The following is a 23,318-nucleotide window of genomic DNA, read 5'->3' as shown; positions in this document are numbered from 1 at the left end:
GATTCTTACTGTTTTTTTCTCTTGTGCATAGTGTTTATATTATATTATATTATTTCCCTACTCTTACTGTTTTTATACTGTTTTTTCTCTTGTACATAGTGTTTATATTATATTATATTATTTCCCTACTCTTACTGTTTTTATACAGTTTTATCTCTTGTGCATAGTGTTTATATTATACTATATTATTTCCCTACTCTTACTGTTTTTATACAGTTTTTTCTCTATCCACTTTGCTGCTGTAACATTGGAATTTCCCCATTATGGGACAAATAAAGTAATATCTTAAATAATTAATAATCCAGACACTGAGCCAACTTTTTTTAAGGATAACTTTGGTGCTATAAATCAATATTGTGTCACAATCACAGCAGAAATGTTTTTACTATTTTTGTTTTATTTTGTTAACATTTACATAATTTGTTTTGGTTCAACCGGTTTTATTGTGAAAAGCAGTGGGCGGAAGTCCTGGCCTCGTTTGTCCGTTAGCTCACGTTAGCTCACGTTAGCTCACATCGACGCAGACTTTAAATGGAAACACAACACATTTATCTCCCTTTTCTTCACACCTGAGCACAACCCGGGTTATATTCTAACTTTACGAACTGTCTCACATTTTATTGTCGCTTTAAAAGCTAACGGTTAGCCGCGGTAGCTCGGCGCGTGGACGAAGGTGAGACGTTAGCCTGTTAGCTTCGGCGTTAGCCTGCACAGTTTGTTGTTGTTTGTTGAATTTATAATAATAATAATAACAACAACAACAACTAGCAGAAAGTATTTATATTCAGGAGACTTTAAACTCGATAGAGCGAGCGGGTTCAGTTCGCTGGTGTGCTCATTAAAAGAGTTAGTGAGGTTTTATTTTCATTTAAAGGTTCATACTTTATCTTTGGTTTTATTATTATTATTATTATTATTATTATTATTATTATTATCTCTGTTAATCTACCTCTAATGTTGCTTTATGCTGGAGATATATGTGAATCATAATGACTGTAATGTCAGTTTATTATCCAACCTGTTTTATTGTTAATGTCTAAAAGATGTTTAACTTTAATTTAAATGAGATTAAACTCTTTAAAACTGTAAAACTCAAAGTTTAAAACAATAAGTAAAGGTCGCTGCAGAAAGTTGGTAAACTTTTATTGCGTTATCACCCAGTCCTTCTTATTTAAAAGCAGGTAAAGACAAAATATTACAACTTGTTTCTTATTGTGACTCAGTAAATACTTCAGATTAACTTATTTAAACAGGTTATAGAGTTAAATTAACTTATTTAAACAGGTAATAGAGTTAAATTAACTTATTTAAACCAGGTTAATAGAGTTAAATTAAACTTATTCTAAACAGGCTTTATATGAGTTAAAATTGAACTTATTTAAACAGGTTATAGAGTTAAGATTATGTTCTTCAGATTAACCCTTATTTAAAACAGGGTTTATAAGAGTTAAATTAATGTTGCTTCAGATTAACCTTATTTAACAACAGGTATATAGAGTTAAATAACTTATTTAAACAGGTAACGCAGTTAAAATTAACTTATTTAATACCAGGTGTATATGAGTTAAATTAACCGTCTGTTCTGTACTTCTGTGTTTTCTCACTGACGGTTAATGTACTCACAAACTTCTCCTTTCTTTTAAAGGTTGACGAAATGTCTCGCCCGCGGTCCAGATCACCACGTTACAGGTAAATACCAGGATTTAACTTTATATTATATTATATTTATTATCGGTGTAACTTACCTCTAAGATGATTTACAGTCAGCTGCTTTGATTTTTGTTTATTAACGGTGTGAAATCTTTTTCAGGAGGTTTCCGTGGGAGGAGCCGGACTTTGATCCTTATAAAGTCCTTGCAGAACTGGACGGGGATCAGTTGGACCGGAGCCACCGGCCCAGAGAAGATCCGGAGGAACACCTGGATTACTTCAGGGAAGATATGTACCCAGAAGCCCCGAGGAGATCCTCTCCTTTCGCAGACGACCGACACTTTGTGCATCAGCGGCATCCGAACCAGGAGGAGTTTTACCGCAGGAGGCCGTCGCCTCAACGCGACGCGATGAGCTACAGCGACCGAAGACTTACCCCGCTGCGTGACGGAGGAGCGGACGGAGAGAGACGCAGAGGAGGCTTTAGAGAACACTTCCACAGTTTTGAAAACAGGGGGAGGTCGCCACACACGCCTCCGATGGTGAAGAGGGAAAGGTTGCCGCCGATGCCGAGGTCTCACGCCGACCACCAACAGAGAGAGCCGGAGATGTGCTGGAGGAGAGAGGAGCAGGGTCGAGGTCGAGGGAGGTTCAGAGACCTCAGTCCCAGTGGGAGGTCAGACGACCAGAGAGGGGGAGCAGGTAGGGAGAGAGGGAGGAGGAACACACAGGGTCCTGACAGACGAAGAGAGGAGTCGCATCAAGAGAGGAACCCCTCCTTTAAAAGGCAAAGAAGAGAAACGGATGACGGCAATCACCTTGGGTAAATTTAAAGCACAAAGCTTTGCAGCACTATCGCAGGGAAAAAAGAAAACGAAGAGGATTCTCATCTTCCTCACTGTCGTCATGCTTCGTTTTCTATAATCTAAAGTTTAACAAATACTGCATGGCTTTACGTTTTCTCGCTGTGCAACTTCTTTTGATGCCTAAAAACTTCTGCATGCCTTATAAAGAATATACTCTGATTGTTAGTGCAAAGTTTTAACGACAATATTTGTTTTAAACACTCGTGTTACACTGGTAAAACAGCTGAATCTGATGTTTGATATAGTTACACAAGTCCAAAGCTAATGTCAGGTGTGATTTTAAAACCAGGTGTAAAGATAAATAATTGTTGAACCATGTCACCTCCTCTTATGCTGCCACAGGTACAGGAATGAGGAGGACTTTGGGGAGCAACGTTACTCAGTGGAGACACCCAGAGATGGGTTTGGAGGAGACAGTCAGGGGAGCCTCTCCCGTGGAGAGATTCGACATTCGGGACCACTTGTCATTGAACACGATCACGGCATCGCACACAGCAGAGAACCGTCTCGATGGGAACAGTTTGACAGTCGTGGAGATCTTGACCCTGACTTTGATCGTCAGAGGGGTCCCCGTCCGATGCGCTCCTCTCAAGAGCGATTCAGGACCTCAGAAAGCCGGTTGGATGATCGGGAAGATTCAAGAGGACGACACTTTCAAGATAACTGGAGAGACTCCGACTATCATGAAACTAGGAGGAGCCCAACACCACAAGATAGACCAAACGCCATGAGATATGGTAATCGAGACGGTCCCGTGAACCACAGGGGCAGGGGCGGTTCCCGTCCAGCGAGAGGGGGGTTCAGTCGCGGCCAGGGTGGAAGAACTGGACCGCAGAGGAATCAGCAACACTTACAGCAAACCTCCCAGGGATACCAAGATAATCCTCACGAAGAGCAAAGGTTGGGGTACCGAGCCTTCAGGGAAGATTGTTACGAGGATCCCGTCAAACGGGCGGCTGATTGGTCCGAAGAAACCCGACCACAACAGTGGAAACACGACAGGACTGGAAGTCTGGACCGACACGTGCCGAAGATTGACTTGGACCCTAAAATGCCTCGTCAAAGAGTGCGCGGATGGAGCGAACAGAAACCCAGTAACATGGCGGTCGTAACGGAGGAAACGCTCACCATCAAAGTGGACATGAGCCGACCCGTAAACCAAAACAGGTAGAGTATGTTTGAATCAAATGATCAAGGGTGAGAGGTGAAAGTTCACACTTCTCTTTCTGAAGCTCGTGTTGAGATCGGAAGCTGGTCGAAAACACTCGTCAAGACACAACTTACATTTTCTGCAGTTTGGAAAACGCTGCCAGAGTTCTGTACCGCTGCGTGTGACGTCTTCCCTCGTGGATCCTGTGAGGCACTGCTGGTACAAACATCTACAAGATAATATCATTCAGTCAGGGTACCTGGCAGAGAAGTTCCTCCAGGTAACAACACATTTTTATCCAAAGGTGAAGTTGGCCTTGCATGAAAACTTGTGGATTGACACCAGGAAGAGACACAGCTGCTTTTATTTTACTACTTTTACTGAAGAAGCCCAGAAGAAGCTCACACCTAAAGAAAGAGAGAGAAAGAAGAGCAATGGGGCTGTCTTTGGGTAAGTGATGTTAAACACAAGGTGGCATCGCTCTTTATGACGATGATTTCAGGAAGACGAGACACTCAACAGCTGAAAGAATTAACTGAGTCAACAACTCTCACATTGCCTTTGTGCTGATGCACCGATGACGAAGGATCTGGTCTTCACTCCCAAAGGAAGACTCAGGAGAGCAAATCACCTCCAAAAGCAGACGACTGCCTGAAGCAAAGGTTTGACATCCTGCTCTGTTGAAAACAGGACAAAATAACAATTATTGAGGACCATTCGAACATATTAAAGTTAATAAAGGCAACACTGGACAGCCCACACTGATTGTTGGCAGAAGAGCATCATAACGAGTACGTTTTCATCCCTCAGCAAGCCGAGAGGCAGATGGTAAAGACGACGTATGAGAGGTGGCTCAGGGAAGATTCAGCAGACGTAACCTCCAGTGTGTCTGTGTTTCACAAGGATCACAGAAGAAACAAGTTTGAAAAGAAGCTGATGAGTGAAGAGGAGTGGAAGTGCATTATTATTACCATTATACATCATTTATTTGGAGCCAGTTGGACTGACAATTGAAACCTGTCCTCATTTGACTGCCAACTGAAGGACGTGTGGTCACAATTCTACAAAGATCTCATTTTTCTGATGCTCATTTTGTATTTTACCTTTTTCTCCTTCATGCAACACACGTGTCTCTGGTTGAGCTGGTTTCCACGACTGGCATTTATGATTATCTGGATCACGTGAAGAAGCTTCAGTTGCTGTTTTGTGAAGCTGTGAAGTTTGCGTCTCGTGAAAGAGAAACTCAGCACGGATGAAACCGAGAGAGGAAATGTCTGTTCGCAGCCTTTGTTTCAGCGAGGAAGTCAAACAGCGGTGCCAGAGACGGACAGGGCTCTGTGAAAACAAAGATATGCACGCTTTCGCCGATTAACGTCACAAAACAGTATCACTCGCTTTGTGTTCATCGCCAGAGAGAAGAATCACAGAAAAGGAAATCACCAGAAGTGTGATGAAGGAGAAAATGTTTGGAGTATTTCAACAACATAAATCCAGATGTTTGACAGGAGTTGTTGGTCCACATGCCAGATATGATTTTGGATTAAAAGAACCTGCATACATTGATCAGTTCTGCACTCGGTGTGGAGAAGTGAACACAAACACCCAAACCTCGGTAACATAAATGTTCTGGCACGAGCAGGGAGTATTTCTGCCTTTTTTTTAAAAGATAAACCTCTTTTTTTTAATTGGCCGAATACTGAAATCTGTTTGTCTGGGATGAACAGTTTGTTTAATCACAAACATATTGTGCGAAGAGGATTCATGTTCACTGTACGAAGGCTGAGACGTATCCAAGTTCAGACGGACGTGAACAACTTTTTGTGAGTTTTTGTTCAGCTTGCTGCGAGACTGATGGATGAAAAATCACCTACAGCTCATTTTATTGAAGAATAAAACCTGTGAAATCAAAGTAGCTGGTTAAGATGAACCTGGCAGACGCAACCATATTTTACTGATTGAACATAAATCCTGTTTAAAGACGGATGAACATCACTGGAGCTCAAAGGAGAAGAACATTAGCATCAAGCCAGAAAAGTGGAGAAATGAAAGGCCTGAACATAAACAGTCACTGCTGAAAAATGGAGGGAGTTGAAGCGTCGTCAGAACCGTTTACACAAGAAAGTGAAAGCGTAAAAGTCCTCGATCTGGAAAAGAAGAAACATGAACATCAGTGCTGCTGAAGGAGAAATTAAAGCTGTCAACATCGTCATGAAAAGTGTCATCATGAACAACAATATCCTGTGTCAAAGCTAAGTGGCTCCCAAAGTTAAAGGAGGATCAGTGAAATCATGGAGGAGCTGTGGGTTTGAACAAAGAGCTGATGAAGAGCGGCCAAAGTGGGCTGTGAAAATATCCTCGTACAGTCTGACGAGTCCAACGTCCTCAAAACGAAACGGATCAAACAAGAAAAGAAGTGTGAACTTTCAACCCACATTTATCTCACCTGTCTGTTAAAAGGAGGGGTATCTTTCATTTCTAAGCCTTTTATAAATATCCACAAAGAGATTATGAATTCGTACGATTCTGTGTGATTCAGGGTGAATCCCCCCACGTAATCCCCCTCTTTAGTCTACATATAGGGTGTAAATTATTACAAACACTGTCGGTTGTGGAACTCACGTAAGGTAAGTCCGTTGGGTATGGTAAAGATGTTGCTTTTATTATCTTTTTTTACTTTAATACTACATAAATATTCAGTCTTTCAGGACTTTAAACTATTTATCCACAGTAATTATTGACTTTTGAAAGAGCTTTAAAAGGAGTAAATCAGTTCATATGTCCACAATACACAGAGCGAGTTAGCGTAACTCTCAGCCTTCATCATTCCTCATCACAGCAGCTCATAAATGTCACTAATCTTATTACTTTATTCAAGTGAGCACTCAAACCAGTTTTTGTGTCTGTGCTGGTTTCATTCTTCCTCTTTCTCCTCCTCTGCAGCTCGCTGTGTTACTCCTCAGACAGGCAGCTCTCTTTAGACCTCGTCAATGTAGGTCGCCAACGTTTGGACTTCCTGCCAATGCTGGAGCACTCTGGGACGTATCGGGAGACCTCCATGCACACTGGGACTTTTGCCCAGGAGATCATCACGCTGGTCCACCAGGTCAAAGGTTTGTTGTGTGTTTTATACTGAATCCAGATGTTTTGATGCCTAATTTGGAGATCATTTGCTGGGACACTAAAACATACAAGAGGAGAGATTTGTGGTTTTATGTCAGCATAAAGTTTAGTAAAACAAACGTATAAGTAAAGATGTCAGTACGGCAAACGCAATTCAGATTCAAGACCTCTCGTAAACGTTTTACTGGTCCAAAAATTATCCTTATTCAGTTTATGGTGTCTACAGTCTGAAGTCTACATCCAAGTTACATTACAGTCAGTTCCCCAGTTTCTCGCTTAAAAATAGCTCATACACTAAACTTCCCCGGGGCTCGAGAGGAAGGACGGTGTCTCTCAGGAGCAGCTATTTCCTGCAGCTCTTAAATTATTTGCCAAATTGAATGAAGTTGTCATAGTCTGCCTGATCAGTACATTATCTAATTGACACAGTTAGGATGTGCTATTAACCTGCCTCACAAAGGGTCACATGTCTCTAAACACAGCTCCACTGCCTGATAGAATTAGACTGAAACCACAAATACTTGACATATTTAAGTCCTTAAAGTGTTTCTTTGTCTGCATTTACAGAGCAGTATTTCAGAGATGATGGGGTCACCCTGAACGAGCGTTTCTCAGCTCCCCAAAAAGGCGGCTACTCTGAAGACGAGACAGAGGAGCTGACGTTGGATGAGAGGTTCAGTTTAACCCGGTGAGTCCCGTGATGATAGACAGTGTGCAATTACCATAACAGGTTAACACTGTGCACTATAACATGAGCAGCAGTGACTAAGACAGGGATAAAGTTCTGTGAACATGAAACAAACAGTTTTAATCATTTAAGAGTTTAAAAGTTTCTGTTTAAGTGAATTCACAAACAGAAGAAGACAATAAGAGACAGAATTTAAAAATAGCTTAAAAGGAAAACTGCTGCCAGCCATAAATCTGTAATAGATCAGCGAGGACAGTGAAACCCAGAGGATACTCCCGTAGGTGACCCATGCATCGGGAGCGACTGAGATAGAGAACTAAACGGATGGAGCACGACTGAACATGATCAGGGACAAGGGATCAATATGTGGGTGTGTTGAGAAGTCCAGGAGAGGACAGTAGAAGATGTTTAAGACAGGAAAGTTGTGGGCTCCGGTCGCGAGGTCCAGACATCGATATGCACTCATGATACTGTAACTTTTTATGCTTCTAATTACATTTGAAATGTTTTTAACTGTGAATCTTTATCTTAAAGCTTTGTTTGCTATAAATAAAGTGATGATGTGCTCCTTTTTGTTTTTCCTTCGTCTCTCCAGAGGCTTCAGCTTAAACATGAGCTCGCTGCTTGACGACGACGAGCCTCTGTTCTCCAGACTGGGACCTCTGGTAAATAAACTCTGATACTATCCTGGCATCCTGAAATGATGGAGTGAGAAATGTTATTGATTACATTGGTGATGTTGATGACACAGCCGGTGCGAGGCCCGGGCGACCTGAGGCACGACCTGGAGAGGAGGAGACAGGAGAAGCTGGAGGGGGTTAAAGTCACAATATCAGGGAACAGTATGTCACAGCGCCCCCTGGGGTCAGTCAGGTGAGATTAAACTTCTGACTAGAACAGAATTAATCAGCTGCGGTTGGTGGAGCGGTGCTGTTATGAATTATTCTCTCTAGCGTTCGTTAACTAGAACGTTCTGAAACTCGTGTTCATGTTTCTGTCAGCGAGCCGAGTCTGGAGTACAGTGACAAGGACGAAATGGCTCCGATGGAGGACGAGGGATTCTCCAACTGGCCGGAGGAGCAGAGCAGGAGGCGGGAAGGCAACATGGTGAGTGTTCGTCAGGTTTCAGTGGCGTTTGACCTGCGACCTTTCAGTCTTTAACCTGTCTGTCCTCCTTTTAAGGGACCAAGGAGAGGACCCTCCTTCAGGCCGAACACCGGCCCCCAACGCAGGAACTATCGCTTCAACAACCGGCTCGGACCAGTGAGGCGACAGAACAACCGTAACAACCCTCCAGGTAACTTAATGTGACAGTGTGACTCCTGTAGTCGTCTACCTGAATCTGCAGCTTCACTCGCCGGTTATTGATCGATCAGTCCCGCTCTACATGCAGATCTGAACATCAGGGTGAGCTCTCGTTGCGTAACAGCCCTGCTGCTCTTTCCCCCCGGCAGCGTCACGTTGAGTCTTTAAGGTCGGCTGGGTAGTGGAATATATTCCCTTTGACCCGCTGACCTGTTAATGTTTTAAGGAGGGTTTCCCCGTCCTCCCACAGATCACCTCCTAATCATACCTGAGCTGGTTCCAATCCCATCTTCCCGCCTTCTCTTGCTCCATTCACACCGGTCAAATCCTCTTGTTGTTTCTACACCGACCCATCTGTTAGCCTTGACACACATTTCTCTGACTTTCCTTCGTAGGTCCGAGCTGGTGACGGGACACCGGAGAGGTTGTCCCCGTTTGGATGCTGCTGGTTTGTTGAAGACTTTTATACTGCTTGTAAAAACCAGCCGATGATAAGGAAGTATTTTCTACTTTGCTCTGGCCGGTTTGATTTCGGTCAACAGCACAATGTTGGCGTCAGACTGATGAATTCAACTGAATGTGAAACGATCTGTAACTTCTGCCTACACCTGTCCTTCCATCTTTATTTCTTTGTGTCTTTCTGTTATTGATCTCTGTATTTCACCGTTCACATGTGTAATGTTGATTTAAAACATTTTAATCAAACGGTTGCCATTTATCTGGATAATGTCGGTTTGAGCGTCAACGGCTGTATCGTTAAGAGATCTCATTTAAACAGAGGTATTAAATGTGAAACTAATAAAATTCAATCAGCTTTTTTTTTTCCTGTCATCAGGTCGTTGTTTAGCTGCTATATTGATCTAGTTATGTTAATGAACATAGATGTCGCCTCATATTGATTTCAATTCAATTTTATCTGTATTTGTTTCAGTGTCGCTCTCCACCAGCCGTTCTGTCAGTCACATATCTCGGTGCTGCTGAACTAATAAAACATTTGTCCTTTTGATTTTGGTCCAAGCGTCATTTGTGTGTCAAAGTCAACCGTGTTTATTTATTAGGAGTGAATCTGGGTTTACAGTGAAATAAATCTGTACTTTCCTTACTGTAACAGGTCAAAATGTCTGCTGGTAAAATACCAGATTCTGCCAAAATGTGCATCCACGAACACTTCATTGTACAACTGAGAGTTTAAAGTGTCACTGTCGCTCTTACACGACTCAAATCTGATGTTTTTTTTAATCAAAATTAACAAAAGAAATCTCTATGAAATCAGTTGGATAAAACAATCTTAGGACAAGGTTTGCTTGTTTTTCCCTGAGCTGAGGTTTAATAATGGCGTTTTTAGTCACATGATGTCAGGTGGTCATATATTCATTAAAGGGCATTGAGGAAAATATCAAAACAAAACTTTAAAACCACAAAGAATAAACATAAATCGAGTTTAAATTAAATTCAGTTGGTGAGCTGTGGGATTAATACACTCAAAGAATCGACATCAGGTCACATGATAACTTAAGTTTCTCTAACAACCACAAGATGTGACTGAAAGCTGCAGAAAAACCTCATTCGAAGGCTCAGTGAGGAGGAGTTTCTTTGTCAAGCTGCCATTTGTAAGATTAAAAAAGAATTTTTGGTTATTTTTCTAGAGCTTGTAGCAACTTCAAAATAAGAGCAAAGGTCACAAAACACATTTAAAAGGATTAGTGTTTAGGATTGCAACTCATTTGCTTCCAATGAGGAACAAACTACAGTGGACACAAAAAAAACCCTCAATCTACTGTAGAAACACGGCGATCTACGAGTCTGTGAGGTTATATTAAAGAAATAAGTCAGTTTTTGTCAAATATATTGAAATGAATATTTATTTCAAACCATTGGTGAAAATACATAATAAAAAAAGACATTTCAACACTGACACATTTAGTTTTCCATCAGGATTCTTTGTGTTTGCTGCTCAGTTATGTCAACAGTCACAACATGAAACATTTACTGACACTTAAGTCCCTAAAACTCTTTAGCTCATTAAAGTAAAACACATAAAGACCAAACTCAGTGGTACAGCAGCTCGTGTATTACTGTGGACAAACGTCATAGCAGCGTTTACTGATGAGGTAGCAGCTCTCGGCCCAGAGTTTCAACCCCCCGTCCCCGTACTGTCAGTGTATCTGCTGCGTGAAACACCAGCAGACATTCACACTTCACTTTGGTTGAGAGCTGCTGGTACGAAGGCACACAGAGAAAAGAAACTGTATTTTAAGGTATTTTACCTAAGGAAGGAAAGATTTCACATCTTTTTTAGGACCAATGTCAAAAATGCAAAGTTTTCCAGTCTTGAAACGTCAAGAATGAGAGATTATCGTAATAAATGTTCACATTGGGTAATTGGTTGTAAGTTAAAGATAAACATTAATCCACTTAATCATCATTAAGGAATTTATTTTTAGGTAAGAGTTTCCAAAACAGAAGGAGAGTTTTAAAATAACTTTTTATCATCATCTATAATCTATAATCTGATTTCATTCAGGCTCGGTTCTTGCAAATGCCATGAGGAGCACGAGGAGGACTCAGAGGAACCTGATGTTCTTTCACAGTTTGTCTCAGTTTCAGCAAATATTACCAAATATAATTTTTTTTTATAAAAGTTATCTGCTGCAGCTTTAAAGTGAAGTTAAAGTTGGAGTGAATTAAAAGCCCTAAAAGCTTTAATAAAGTGTATTAATAGTTAAAAACACCAATCATTTGCAACCTGACAGGGCAGAAATTAGAAAAAAAAATTCTGTTATTTTTAAATAATTGCTCCATCAAGAGGTGTCTGCCAAATGTTGTTTCAATAAAACAAAATTACTTAAACGTTAAAGCATTTACATTCATTCTTAGTTCAATATTTCAAAATTTGATTCAAATTTTGTTTTTAAAATCATCCAAAGTTGTGATTCCTTTTGTAAACTGTAAATTCATTAGAGTTTAATGTTTATTAATAATCAATAATTAATGTTTTCTCATCCCATTAACCCGATAATATATATATTTAACGTCAGAAACACACATATAAAGACAGAAATCTGAATTCATTCCTCTGTGATGGATGAGAAGAAGCTGACTCTTGTATCACTGACACTGAGATGATAATGAGACTTTGTAGCACCGACGGTTTCACTGCAGTTACAGAGAAAATGTTTCTTTGAAGTAAAAAAAAGCATCCAGAGATAAAGAGACACTGAATGTGGAGAGAACTGATCTCACCGTGACGAAACTCTTCCCCCGCTGCGTTTCCATAATCTCGTTACAGATCTCACAGCTTTAAGTCCTATCAGCAGCCAACAGCATGTTCCAGTAAACAGGAGTCATCCTCAGCAGCCAGTCAGGTCATCTTCATCATCCACGGAGGAGGCTGCAGCTCCTCCTCCTGCGGGGGCCCCTGGACCGTCCACCCAGGGCTTGGGAGACCCTGTAGCACCCAGAGGACGCCTGATGTGTTCCCATAGAAGATGAAGATGAGGAAGAGGAAGTGAGTCTGCTCGGGGAGTCAGAGGTGAGAGTTGCAGGGTAACGGTCGGAACGCCACCTCCATGTTCTCCTCCATGATGATGTCAAAGCGGCACATTAAAGGCCTGACGGAGAGAACAATGAACAACAGTTAGTCTGTTATACAGTCAGTTAATCTACAGCTATACAACTGTAACTCATCTCCTCTCCAGTTGTGATGCCTTCACTGACCTCTGTGGTCCAGCTTCAGCAGCCCGCAGGCACTGATACACTTATATACTACTCATATATGAGACAATGTGTTGCTCTCATCCTATTTATGTAGAAGTGTGATGGACAGAGTTCGTTGTGGTCTATGTTGTCTAAATGTTCATACATTGGGACCCTCAGACTGGAATATACTACAGGAACTGATCTGATCTCTTGCTGGAGGCTGATGGTTTGTAATGCTCTTTACTCTCTTTATTCTACCTGTTGTAAGTTTTGTTTTGTAATTTACTCTTGTGCTGCTGCCTGATTTCTAACCTTAATGGGACTTTTCCTGGTTAAATAAAAATAAATTTCTTTCCCTTGTGTGACAGCAAACTGATAGTTATTGATTGTTGATCCAAACAGCAACATGAAGGAGGAATCTTTGGCTTTAGGAAACTGTGATTTAAATGTTTTTTTAGACCACATAAAACACTTCTTACACCCATTTTTATAGACTTGTCTTCATGCGATGTCGTCTTTACTTTATTCTATTTGATTTGTTTATTTATCTTTTGTTTTATTGTCATGTCTTTTTATTGCTTTGGTGCACTGCACTGTATTTAAACTTGTAAAATAAAACCAGCATCAGTTAATGTGACCGAGCTCTGGGTTCAGGACCCACGAGCTCTGGGTTCACGAACCGCGAGCTCTCTGGGTTCAGGACCGACCTCTCGGGACGATCCAGCGGTGTGAAGCGTATCCTCAGCAGTCTGATTTTGTAACGAGGTCCGATCACGTTGCCGGTGCAGATGCGGATAGAGATCTTCTGGACTTGCTGCAGATCCTCGTCAAACTGGGCGAGCAGCCGGGTGGAGGTGTACTGCTCGAACCGGAGGAGCTTACTGGGAGCAAAGAGGAGGAGAATTAAAGTTAGATGGTGCTTCAACAGAAGGTTGGAGGTCACTGAAGGGGGAACAGGTAGCCAACATCTTCTTTTTGTCAAATAAAATCAAGAAGGCCTCATGAGCCCCAAGTGAAGCTCTGGCGACCCCTAGTGAGGGTCCCGACCCCCTGGTTGGGAACCGCTGTTCTAACTGAAGGCTCACAGGGGAAACTGGTGTTCCAAGTGATCTCCTGACAGACTTACTGGTCTATCCGGGCCTCTGTGATGTTTCTGCCACTGTGCAGCCGGATGTAGACGACCCCCCAGCGGAGGTACTGGTTCCAGGTCACCATGTCCACTCTGTAGCTCAGCTCTGCCACACACAGGACACAAACAGTATTACAGTCTACCCTTGTTAAATAAATCTCACTCATCAAACCAAACATCACAATCTCAGCAGTGGGGTGAGGGGCGGAGTCTCAGAGTGCCTTTACAGGTAGCCAGCTCACCCTGTGGCAAACTGCTGAGAACAAAAGAGCTTGTTGGCCTCATGTGGATGTCTCCATCCACTCCAAATGTTTGATGCTGTGTATCCTGATACTCTTAATTTCTTTTGGTTAAATGCATTTAATTGCTTTAGTTTTCTGATTATTTGCTGTACTAAATAGTAATACTAAATAGTAAATAGGTTCCAATAGTGTTATTTCATCATTGGTAGGCTTACAAAGTAAATAAATATATCTGTATGGATATCCTTTGTTAAGACAATCCTAATAGACATCCCACTGAGTGAACCAGACTATCCTGAGAGACATCAGTCTACCCTCAAACTAAATATTCTCCAGTAAGTAAAAGTACTAATAACACACTTTAAAAGTACTCCATTACAAGCATTAAAAATGTTACTAAAACCTGCAGTGCTGACCTTCTGTCTCCCCTTGTGGCAGTGAGAGTAATTACACATAAAGGCTTCATGTTCTATGTTAACTATGTTTGCATAAGAATAATCATTTTATAGAGAATCATGGAGCCATAAAATGTTTATTTTTGCACAAACAAAGGAGAATAGTTGAAAGATATTTTGCTGTGAGTCTTTAAGTGAGTGTGTGTTTGACTCACTCCTGTAGGGCTGCGTGGCCGTGGTGCTGAAGAAGACTTTGGTCTGTCCGAGCTTCAGCAGAGTGTCCCTCCACTGGCTGACATCATAACCTGCAGGTGAGACCGCACAGGTGATCAGACCTCCATCAGACCTCCATCAGAGCTCTAAAGTGACCCTGAGGACATTTCAACACCTACCGAGCACAGGACAGGAAGCGGGTTTAAAGGCCTCACACTGGAGGCACCGCCCCTCCAGGAAGTCGCTGTAGGACGAGCAGGGGTAACCTGTGAGGCTGCAGGTTCGGTTCAGAGCGCACAGGAACAGAAACACCGAGCGCTGGTGGTCACACACAAAATAAGATTTACCTGTAGGAGGAGACAATACTGCAGTGAGCGTGTGTGTGTGTGTGTTAATGAGTGTGTGTGTGTGTGTGTAAAAGTGTGTGTGTGTGTGTGTGTGTTTACCTGCGAAGATGGTTTTGGGACATCCTGGTTGATCTGCTCCTCCGTTAGCATAGAAGTCAATGTGACCATGAGCTCCTCTCAGTCCAAATGCTGCACATGAAGAAATACAGAGTGTGTAAACTAACCACTGACTCATGTTGAATCATATATTACATAATAAAATGTCTCTTTAAATATAAATTTTTGATGGTTTGTACCAATCTTGAGTCCTGGACCTGCTGACTACATTTACTATATTCATTTAACAGCTTTAGTTACTTTACAAATTAAGATTTTTGCACACAAAACCTACAAAGAGTTTATAAAATATGGTGTTGATTAATCAATCAAATTAAAATAACATTTCACGGTTCCTGCTTTTTCTTTTAATAATTTTAATGTATTTGTAATAATTTTATCAGTTATCAATTGTAATTTAGATGCTCACAGTTCATGTCGGTGTGAAGTACATCCACAAACATGGCGTCCGAGGGGTCCAGCCTCTCCTCTGGTGTGGCGCTGGTGAACATCGGCCCTGCTGGGTCCAGACCTGGAGGGGACAGGAGCTTTTTTCAAACCTGAAACAGATTTTTTTGGGTACTTTTTAAGTATTTTATAAGCTGTGTCTCGTGTGTTTTACCTGTGATGCGTCCAATCTTCCCCTTCAGGTTTGCTCCTACAAATCCGGCCAGGTGAGCTCCCAGACTGACGCCGATGAGGTGAACTGAGCTCAGAGAGGCTCCTTCCTCCTGCAGACACACAAATTAAATTTAACTATTTCAGCCAATAAAAAGTACTTTCTCCAGTAGAATTTGAATCCTGGCAGTGTGGAGAAACAGCATTAAGACCTTTTATGTTAAGAAATACAGAAAATATAATTAACATTCAAGTAAATGAATACATTGAGAAAAATCCATTGGAGAAAGTTCAGCTTTTGAAAATATCACATCCTGTATTAACTGTCTGCAGCTTTTGTTTAAGATGTCATCTACTAACTAAATTGATGAGTTGTGTAAAGATCTGGGCCATTTACCACCTCGGTTTAAACCATTTTGTTGGAGAAACCCTGAACTCAACTTGCAAATGTCTTAGTCAAGAGGTCAAGTAGACTATGTCAGAGTATTCAGTTTGTTTTAGGTATGAGTTTGTTTGAAGCTGCATTAATTGCTTTTTTTGCCAACTCCACAGCAACCTTACAAAGGAATTGTATATTTTCACATCCAGCAAACACTGAATAACAAATGGAGCCATCTTTGTGTCCAACTAATGAATGTAAGTCCCATATTCCCATAGTCTCCTTTTAGCTCCGTTTTTGGTCTCCACCAACTCCTGAGAAAAATATCTGGTTCTTTAGCTGCTGTATGCCCCCCTATCCTCACCAGCTGGTCTTTAACTGAGTCTGTCTGCTAACAGTAGATAACAGCTGTGTGCTGCTGCTGGAAACACTAAGACTGAACCAAACAGTAAATGTTCTGAAAAACCAAAACTAGGGGCTAAAAGGGGCTAAAAAGGTTGGTGATCTCACCTGCATAGTCATGATAAAGCCGGTCAGGTTTTGAGCCGCGTCCCTCGTGTAGGTCACGGCTGTGAAGTAGTTGAGGTTGGCCGCCCCCTTGTTCCAGTCCACCACGATGATGTTCATGTCCTCCTGCTCGGCCAGCAGGTGGACTATGTGGTTTATCCAGATGGGGGGCGCTCCGGTGGGCCGGTAGCCGTGGATGACGAAGGCGGTGGGGCGGGCGAGGTTGAAAAGCGGCTGGGAGGACAGGTAGTGGTGGTTGAGCTCGCGGCCACAGTCGAGGTTGGAGCGGGTGTAGAGCAGCAGCCGGACGTACAGGCTGGTTCCCATGAAGCAGTGGGACAGGTTGAGGTCTGTGAAGTTATCACAGGACTCGCCCTCTCCGCTCTCTTCCTGGCCTGGATGCAACAACACACACAGAAATAGCTGAGAAATGACATTTAGTAAGTCATAAACAACCTAAATACCACCAGAAGAAAACAAAAGACCAATCCAACATTATATGTCAACCAAATCGTGGGGGTTGACCTTTCTCAGGAACCTGCATTCCTTATACAGGGAGAAGATATAGATACCAAAAACCAGGCATATTTACTCGGGGTGTTGCTGCTGATAGCAAAGAAGATGAAATGTAAAGCCACCGACTGTTCAACAGTGGAGGGAGAGGAAGTGGTCACCGGTAATATTACAGTTACAGACTTACAGTGATTGATTAAAGAAGTTAAATGATGTACTTTGATGTGAGACATGAGTACAAACCTTTGCTTTACCTAATTATAACAAAAGCAGCCAAGCTCTGGACAACAACAGCTGTTCTTCAGAAACACCTTTGTCTTTATCTGAATGTTTGCTGACATGTTTCACCTTCTGACCCTGATCTTCCACCACCGCACATTTCATCCTCTGCACAGATTAAAAGTCTAAAGTCTGAGTTAAAGGTTCACGCTGTCTGACTGGAAACGCTGGGGTCAATTCTGTGTCTGGTAAGTGACGCTGAGTGTAAAGTGGACCTCTTTAGCTCTATGAAGATTAAGCGGGCCAGTCAGGGTAACATAGAGTCTCTTTAGCCTATTTAAAGTGTCTTTAGCCTGCATGCACGCTGGAGTATCCAGATTGAAGGCAGGCTGGTTGTTGTTGTTTTCTGTTTTCCCCCTAAGCAATTAATCACTACTGACTGAATCTGACCTATCGGTTGGTTAAATATTCACAGAAGACCTCAAACAAGTCTTTCCTGTAGCAGGACACCTCAGGGGGCAACGTCACGGTTCTAACAAGGACTATAAGTGTAAAAGAAGAAGTCTGTTCAATTAAATGAAGAGAAATAATTGAAATATTCAAGTAGATTTAGTGACGACTGCTGGGTCAATCTAGTTAGTGTTATCCTTTTAGTGGTCAGAGGGTAACAGGCCTCAGCTCTCTGTTTATTTACTCTGATTCAGTCACGTAGTGTTCTCAACGCATCTTCAAAGCTACTTCTGTAATCTCACAGATGTCCACAGTCTGCTCTGCTCTTCTTCTGTGGTGGACGGTACTGTATGATAAACGGTTCTGTGGTTAAAAAATATATGTTGATGATGATGATCATCAACATATATTTATAAGGCATATATAAGGCAGACATCATCTCTCCAATATAAAGGAACCAGATGGTACTGGACTTGTGGGGCTTAAAACACTGAAAGAAACTCAACAGCAATGTCTTTTTTAGATATCTTTTGGGGGCTTTTGTCCACCTAGACACCAGACTAGGACACCAGCTCTAAGGTGAGCTACCAGGGCGCCCCAGGTATGTCTCTTTCTAGAAATTACAACCTGGTTACTCGAGATAATCCACATAACTTGTTGTGAGCAGTTTCTTGCAGGAACTATTTTCTTTCTATGCACACAGGATGTAAATATTTATGACGTCCTCAAAGATGCACTCCTCCTTTTGTTGCAGTGATTCGTTTGGCAGGTCTAGTAGAAAGAAAGTACTTCCTACCTCAAACTGCTCACAACAAGATCTGTGGATTATCTTGATTAAGCAGGTCGTGATTTCTGGAAAAAGACATTGCTGTTGAGTTTTTTAAATGCATTTGTACTCTTTGGAGAGCCATCTGGTTCCATTATATTGTAAACATCTTTACAGCTGATATCTCCAAAACTCAGCAACTCACACCAAAAAAATCTAGATGGATAAATCACTCTACAGGTAAGAAGGGGAATATGTGTTGTTGATTTTAGGCTAAACTGTCCCTTTAAACATTGTTTTTTTCCCTGGACAGACATTTTATCAGATTCATGGAACAATTAAACAATTCATAGATTATTTAAATATTTTAGAGGCCTGAAGGTAAAATTGTCTTGTAGAAAACTGATTAAAGTGTGACTGCGTATAAATGCACAGGTGGTAAAAGTACACATTCTGTACTTAAGTCACTACACACTAGTACTGATGTGTAAAAGACCTCTGGTAAAAGTACTGATTCAACTTCTTTTCTCTGAAATGTCCTTAAGTATAAAAGTAAAAGATACTCTCTTGGTTTCTCTGAAGGACATTTCTACCGGCTGTTTCTGTACGAAGCTGAAACTTCAAATGTGGTTGAATCTTCCTCTCTTGTCTGTTACATAAGCCATGTGGGATATGCACTGGCCTTGATGTTGGGAAGATGTGCAATGATGCAAATAATAATAATAATTGATAATTCCCCTCAGATGTGAGTATAGATATTTGTGTAAAAATATAGGGATAAAAGTTGAATAAATGAATCCTGAAAGTACAAAAAAAAAACTTCTTAAGTACAGTAACAAAGTATTTGTACTTCCCACGTCTGTATAAATGTAAGGACAAGTGCAAGTTGAAAATTGTTTCTCACTCAAAGTTTTTATGTCCACAGGTCTGTATCCTTTTAAAAAAAAAATCTTTTGTACTAATGATTCAACCGGGAGGGTTTTCTAACATTGTCTGTGTGGAAAAATTAATGGGATGTTTATTTCTGGAAGCAGGTGCACCAAAAATAACTCCTCCCACTTAGCAACTCTTCCTCTTTTAGCTAAACATGCAGTGCGAGGTGGATGGATGATTAATAATTGGTTACCAGAGTCATTTTTCTGCAAGTTACAAGTCTTCAAACTCGAGTCCCAAGTCCTTAACTTTGAGTCTAACTTGAGCTTTGCACTCTTCACCAAATGTAATGCCACGTTAAAAACAGAATGAATTAAACTAAAATATCTTTCTATCTATAACTTTTCCAACTGGCGCTTGGTAACGTAACGTTGGTACTTCGCGGTTCTCTCCTGCAACTTGATTGGATGCTGTCAGATTGGTTCAAACAAAGTGGATCCGGAGAATTAAGTGTCCAATTTTGAACAGATTAAACAAATAAGATATAAGGTGTTAATTAGTGAGTTTTAAAGGTGCTAGACAGAGACACACGTTACTGGTTTCCTTAAACAAGGTCTGAAACCAGGCTACCCTGGGCCATTATTGTAACCCGGTCTTTTTCTGTAAACATCATATCGTAGTTGGAGGGGGGTGCAATCCACGCTCTGCAATTAACTCACACTGCAACACTGCAGTGTGAGTTACTGCCCTCAATAGGATCAGGCTGCTATAAAAAAACACCTCATCCCTTCACAACCCACCCCACCCTGAACACAAGAGGGTGGCCCCAATCCAGCCCCAAACACACACACCAGTAACCTATGTATATATATACATGTATATATATATACAGTACGTGTGTATAACCGCCAGACAGAAACAGGCCTTTCCATTTTAAACTTCAAAGTCGAGCAGTTGGGGGGGTTGACTTTAAGTAATTTGCTCCTTCCTACACTCCTACACTAAGCTGTTTCTGTCTGCAGGCACACACACTTTTATTGTCTGTTTGTGGGTATTTGGAGTGCAACACAGTTATTATTGCAGGATCAATCCCTCCTCAAAGATACAGACAGCACTGGGAGCAGATTGGAGCTTTCACAGTAAACTTAAAGTTACTATTTTCTTTGATAAAATAAACAGAAAAGTTGGTGTTTCTCTTACCGTTGCAGAGCATGAGGAATCCCAGCAGACCCAGGAGTCTGCGGGGCAGCATCCTTCCTTCAACCGCAGGGACGTAGAGGGAATGATCGAGGTACAGAGTCAGACAGAGAGAGAGAGAAGGAGCTCTGAATGCAAAGTGAACGAGGGAGTGAGTGAAGGGATTGTTGTGAGAGGGAGGGAGGGAGGGAGGGAGGAGAGGAGGTGTCTTCACTCACAGTAAGGATCTAGAAGGATGGAGAGGGAGGGAGGGAAGAGGAGGAAAGACCAGTAAGAGAACAGGAAGAGGATTTCACAAAGGGAGGAGAAACAATGTATGAAATGTGAAAGAGGTCGATGTATGATGAACCTACAGAGAATTATCAGCTGAATCTGCAGCTCTGCTCAGCTTTACGGGGCTTTATAGTGAATTTCAGCTCAATGTTTGGCTGTTCGGCCCATTACTTTACTGTTATGGTTCACTCTCAGCGCTGTGTTCAGTTCAGCTCTGATAACCACTGAATCCTACACATTAATTATATCATCATAATCATAGGGAAATCTAAGTAAGAATGAATTTATAAAACAGTAAATTGTGCATATTTTGAGATGATCTACATTATCTGAGTCCCAAGCTGGTCTCTCTCTGTGCCTTTAAGTAGTGAAACTCAGCTCCTGTTTAGCCTTTCAACCATTGATTGTGCGGTTTCAGTGCACACTCTTACATTACTGACTCTGTTTTCAGTCTCTGGATGTTAAATTACATGTGTTCATGTTGAATTGAGTGAGTACAGGGCAGGATGGGCTGGGCGCAGTGTGGTCAGAGGCTGTAGAGCTATTAATAACCACGACTGGTGTGGCTCCAAGTTTTGATGGCACAGATTTACCCACAATCATTCTTCAGCCTCACTAATCAGTCATGAGGAGTAGTAGAGCTGAGGGCCACCTACCAGGGTTTTTTATTTGGTTTATATTTTTACCCTCCATTCTCTACAAACTCCCTGTCAGAAACCTGAGGGGTAAAAACTAAAATATAGTGTCTAAAGAAACACAGCGAGAAAGTACACAAGCATGACTCCTCCTTATTCTTTTACTTACACATTTATAAGATATACACATCCTCTGGAGACTTTTCTGCCCTATTAATAATTTATCTCAATCCAGAATCAAACAGGAGGTTCTCAATGTGTCTTTAAGTTACTGAAAATAATTTAACTTTTAACCATCACTGTGGTTTGGATCCAGTTCTTCAATGGGCGCACAAATCAGAAAAAAGCTTCCAGTCTCCTAAAATATGAAGTTTTGTACAGAATACAAACTTAAATAAAAAATGAAGTGAGGCGGGCAGAGAATACCGTTAGGCATCACTGTCGCACAAAATTAAAATATTTTCTGCCCTCCGCAACAGAATTTAAAACCGGATGTTACGTAGGTTAAAATCTCAGTAATTAACAGGTTGTACCTTGTTTGTTTAATCTGTATCAAAACCAAAGTGTAAAAACGACGACAAGATGTGTTGTTTCCGGGGATTTATGCGTCCGGATTAATGAGAGATTAAACCTTCACCAGCCCAGCTATTTGTAAAGATGATGATTACGTGTTTGTGTCTTTATGTCCCCTGCTGGTCAAAAATAAGTTACTTCCAAATCCTCCAATGGTTGCCTCTATTTTCATTGAAACTAGATTGACCACCTGCCAAATGTATTTTCATTAAAAGTAGCGTTACATGCTAACTCAGTTGTAGAGAGGGTTGTTTGCACTGCATCACCAAACAGTATCAACTTTTATAAACAACAAAAGAAGAGATCCTGTTATAAATTAGCAGTATTTAAGTCTGTGCAAGTGTCTTTGTACATTGAATACAATGAAAGGAAAGCAAATCTGTGTGCAAACTGAGGGAAGCTCTAAGATACTGCAGGTTTTCGTGGTGCTCTCTGTGTGTTTTAGGGGGTCTCTGCAGACCGGGACTGAACAGTGATCTGCAGGTTAGGAGCCAGGCAATAAGATCAGTGTAAGGTCACAATGTCCTGGCCAGTTAAAGAGCTTTGCTTTGAGGTCACGTCCCCTCATCAGTCACCTGACTTGGCAAATAGCAGAGGCCAGTGTGGATCGGCTCCAAGGGATTATAAAACCAGCAACGTGTGGTCAGTTCACTGTTTCTTTAAAAAAAAAAAATCTTCACTCATCCAGATAAGGTTGACGGACTGGAACAGCTTCACACTTTCATAAGTTCACTCGTCTGTAAATACAGTAAGTTAACAAAAACAACAATTCTTATTTTCAGGTGATTTAAACACTAATGAAAACATACCTATGAATATTATATTACATGTAATGTGTACGGAGTTGAAGTTTGCAACCAGCTGATAACTTCACTGGTTCTTCCTGATTTTATATCTTTGTAATAGTAACTTTACATAGAAAGTAAAGGGAAAAATAGAAAACTGTACAATGCATTCAAATGCTCGCTCATTTTGTTTATAGTCGCTCTTCAAAGCCTGACATCGGATCTGATTTCATTTGAAATCAATGAAACAACTGTGTGTGTTTACCTTTTGGTCTAACTTTTAGTCCTGGTATCTGAATTTATTTTCCAGTATTGTTTTCAGTTTTACAATTGCCTCCAGGAAAAAACCTTCAAAAGATAGTTCCTTTCTTTAACTTTACAGTGTTTTACAGGCAGCAACTGTAAAATATAAATCAAATTAAACTTTTTATCTGAATGTGAGATTCCAGGTTGAATAAATAATCTCTGTAATCATGAATCTGACTGGTTGAATTCAGATCAATTATTTTAAATGGCTTCGGGTTAGATGGTCACATCTTACTTTGGTGTTGGTGTGATTAAGGTCAGGATAACGATGGTGGAGGAACTTCGATGCAAACCAACAAAATGTCTATCAAAGTGGACAAATGT

The 23,318-nt window shown here is 41.2% G+C and overlaps 2 protein-coding genes across 2 annotated transcripts; one reads left to right on the top strand and one right to left on the bottom strand.

The window, feature by feature from the left end:
* The first annotated feature begins 457 nt into the window (after nt 1-457).
* On the top strand, nt 458-9,783 carry zgc:112982 (uncharacterized protein LOC503771 homolog). The gene is made up of 11 exons (XM_035668056.1): nt 458-673; nt 1,646-1,689; nt 1,811-2,473; nt 2,859-3,683; nt 6,607-6,776; nt 7,354-7,474; nt 8,070-8,139; nt 8,226-8,347; nt 8,476-8,581; nt 8,657-8,771; nt 9,175-9,783. The coding sequence occupies exons 2-11, from the start codon at nt 1,655-1,657 to the stop codon at nt 9,186-9,188; spliced, it is 2,241 nt and encodes a 746-aa protein (XP_035523949.1). The 5' UTR covers nt 458-673; nt 1,646-1,654; the 3' UTR covers nt 9,189-9,783.
* Nucleotides 9,784-10,686: 903 nt separating this feature from the next.
* lipib (lipase, member Ib) lies at nt 10,687-20,477 on the bottom strand. The gene is made up of 10 exons (XM_035653007.1): nt 20,426-20,477; nt 16,408-16,799; nt 15,523-15,631; nt 15,331-15,432; nt 14,904-14,993; nt 14,637-14,804; nt 14,460-14,549; nt 13,605-13,713; nt 13,186-13,359; nt 10,687-12,390 (listed from the first exon to the last, which is right to left on the bottom strand). Exons 1-10 carry the CDS (start codon nt 20,475-20,477, stop codon nt 12,306-12,308), a joined length of 1,371 nt encoding a protein of 456 aa, XP_035508900.1. The 3' UTR covers nt 10,687-12,305.
* Nucleotides 20,478-23,318: the final 2,841 nt, after the last annotated feature.

The sequence above is a fragment of the Morone saxatilis genome, unplaced genomic scaffold (assembly GCF_004916995.1).
Source record: "Morone saxatilis isolate NCDOM2014 unplaced genomic scaffold, NCSU_SB_2.0 Contig0, whole genome shotgun sequence".
In the NCBI taxonomy this organism is placed as follows: Eukaryota; Metazoa; Chordata; class Actinopteri; family Moronidae; genus Morone; species Morone saxatilis.
The sequence above is the reverse complement of the archived record's forward strand: the minus strand, read 5'-3'. Positions and strand labels throughout refer to the sequence as shown.

What these genes read in the sequence shown, in the direction of transcription:
- zgc:112982 (XM_035668056.1), top strand. Translation starts at nt 1,655, where the DNA reads ATGTCTCGCCCGCGGTCCAGATCACCACGTTACAG. An exon ending in CGCCCCCTGGGGTCAGTCAG is followed by an intron (nt 8,348 to 8,475) that starts GTGAGATTAAAC and finishes TGTTTCTGTCAG; the next exon opens with CGAGCCGAGTCTGGAGTACA. An exon ending in GGAGGCGGGAAGGCAACATG is followed by an intron (nt 8,582 to 8,656) that starts GTGAGTGTTCGT and finishes CCTCCTTTTAAG; the next exon opens with GGACCAAGGAGAGGACCCTC.
- lipib (XM_035653007.1), bottom strand. Translation starts at nt 20,477, where the DNA reads ATGCTGCCCCGCAGACTCCTGGGTCTGCTGGGATTCCTCATGCTCTGC. An exon ending in CGCTTCCTGTCCTGTGCTCG is followed by an intron (nt 14,550 to 14,636) that starts GTAGGTGTTGAA and finishes TCTCACCTGCAG; the next exon opens with GTTATGATGTCAGCCAGTGG. An exon ending in GGCCACGCAGCCCTACAGGA is followed by an intron (nt 13,714 to 14,459) that starts GTGAGTCAAACA and finishes TGTGTGTGGCAG; the next exon opens with AGCTGAGCTACAGAGTGGAC.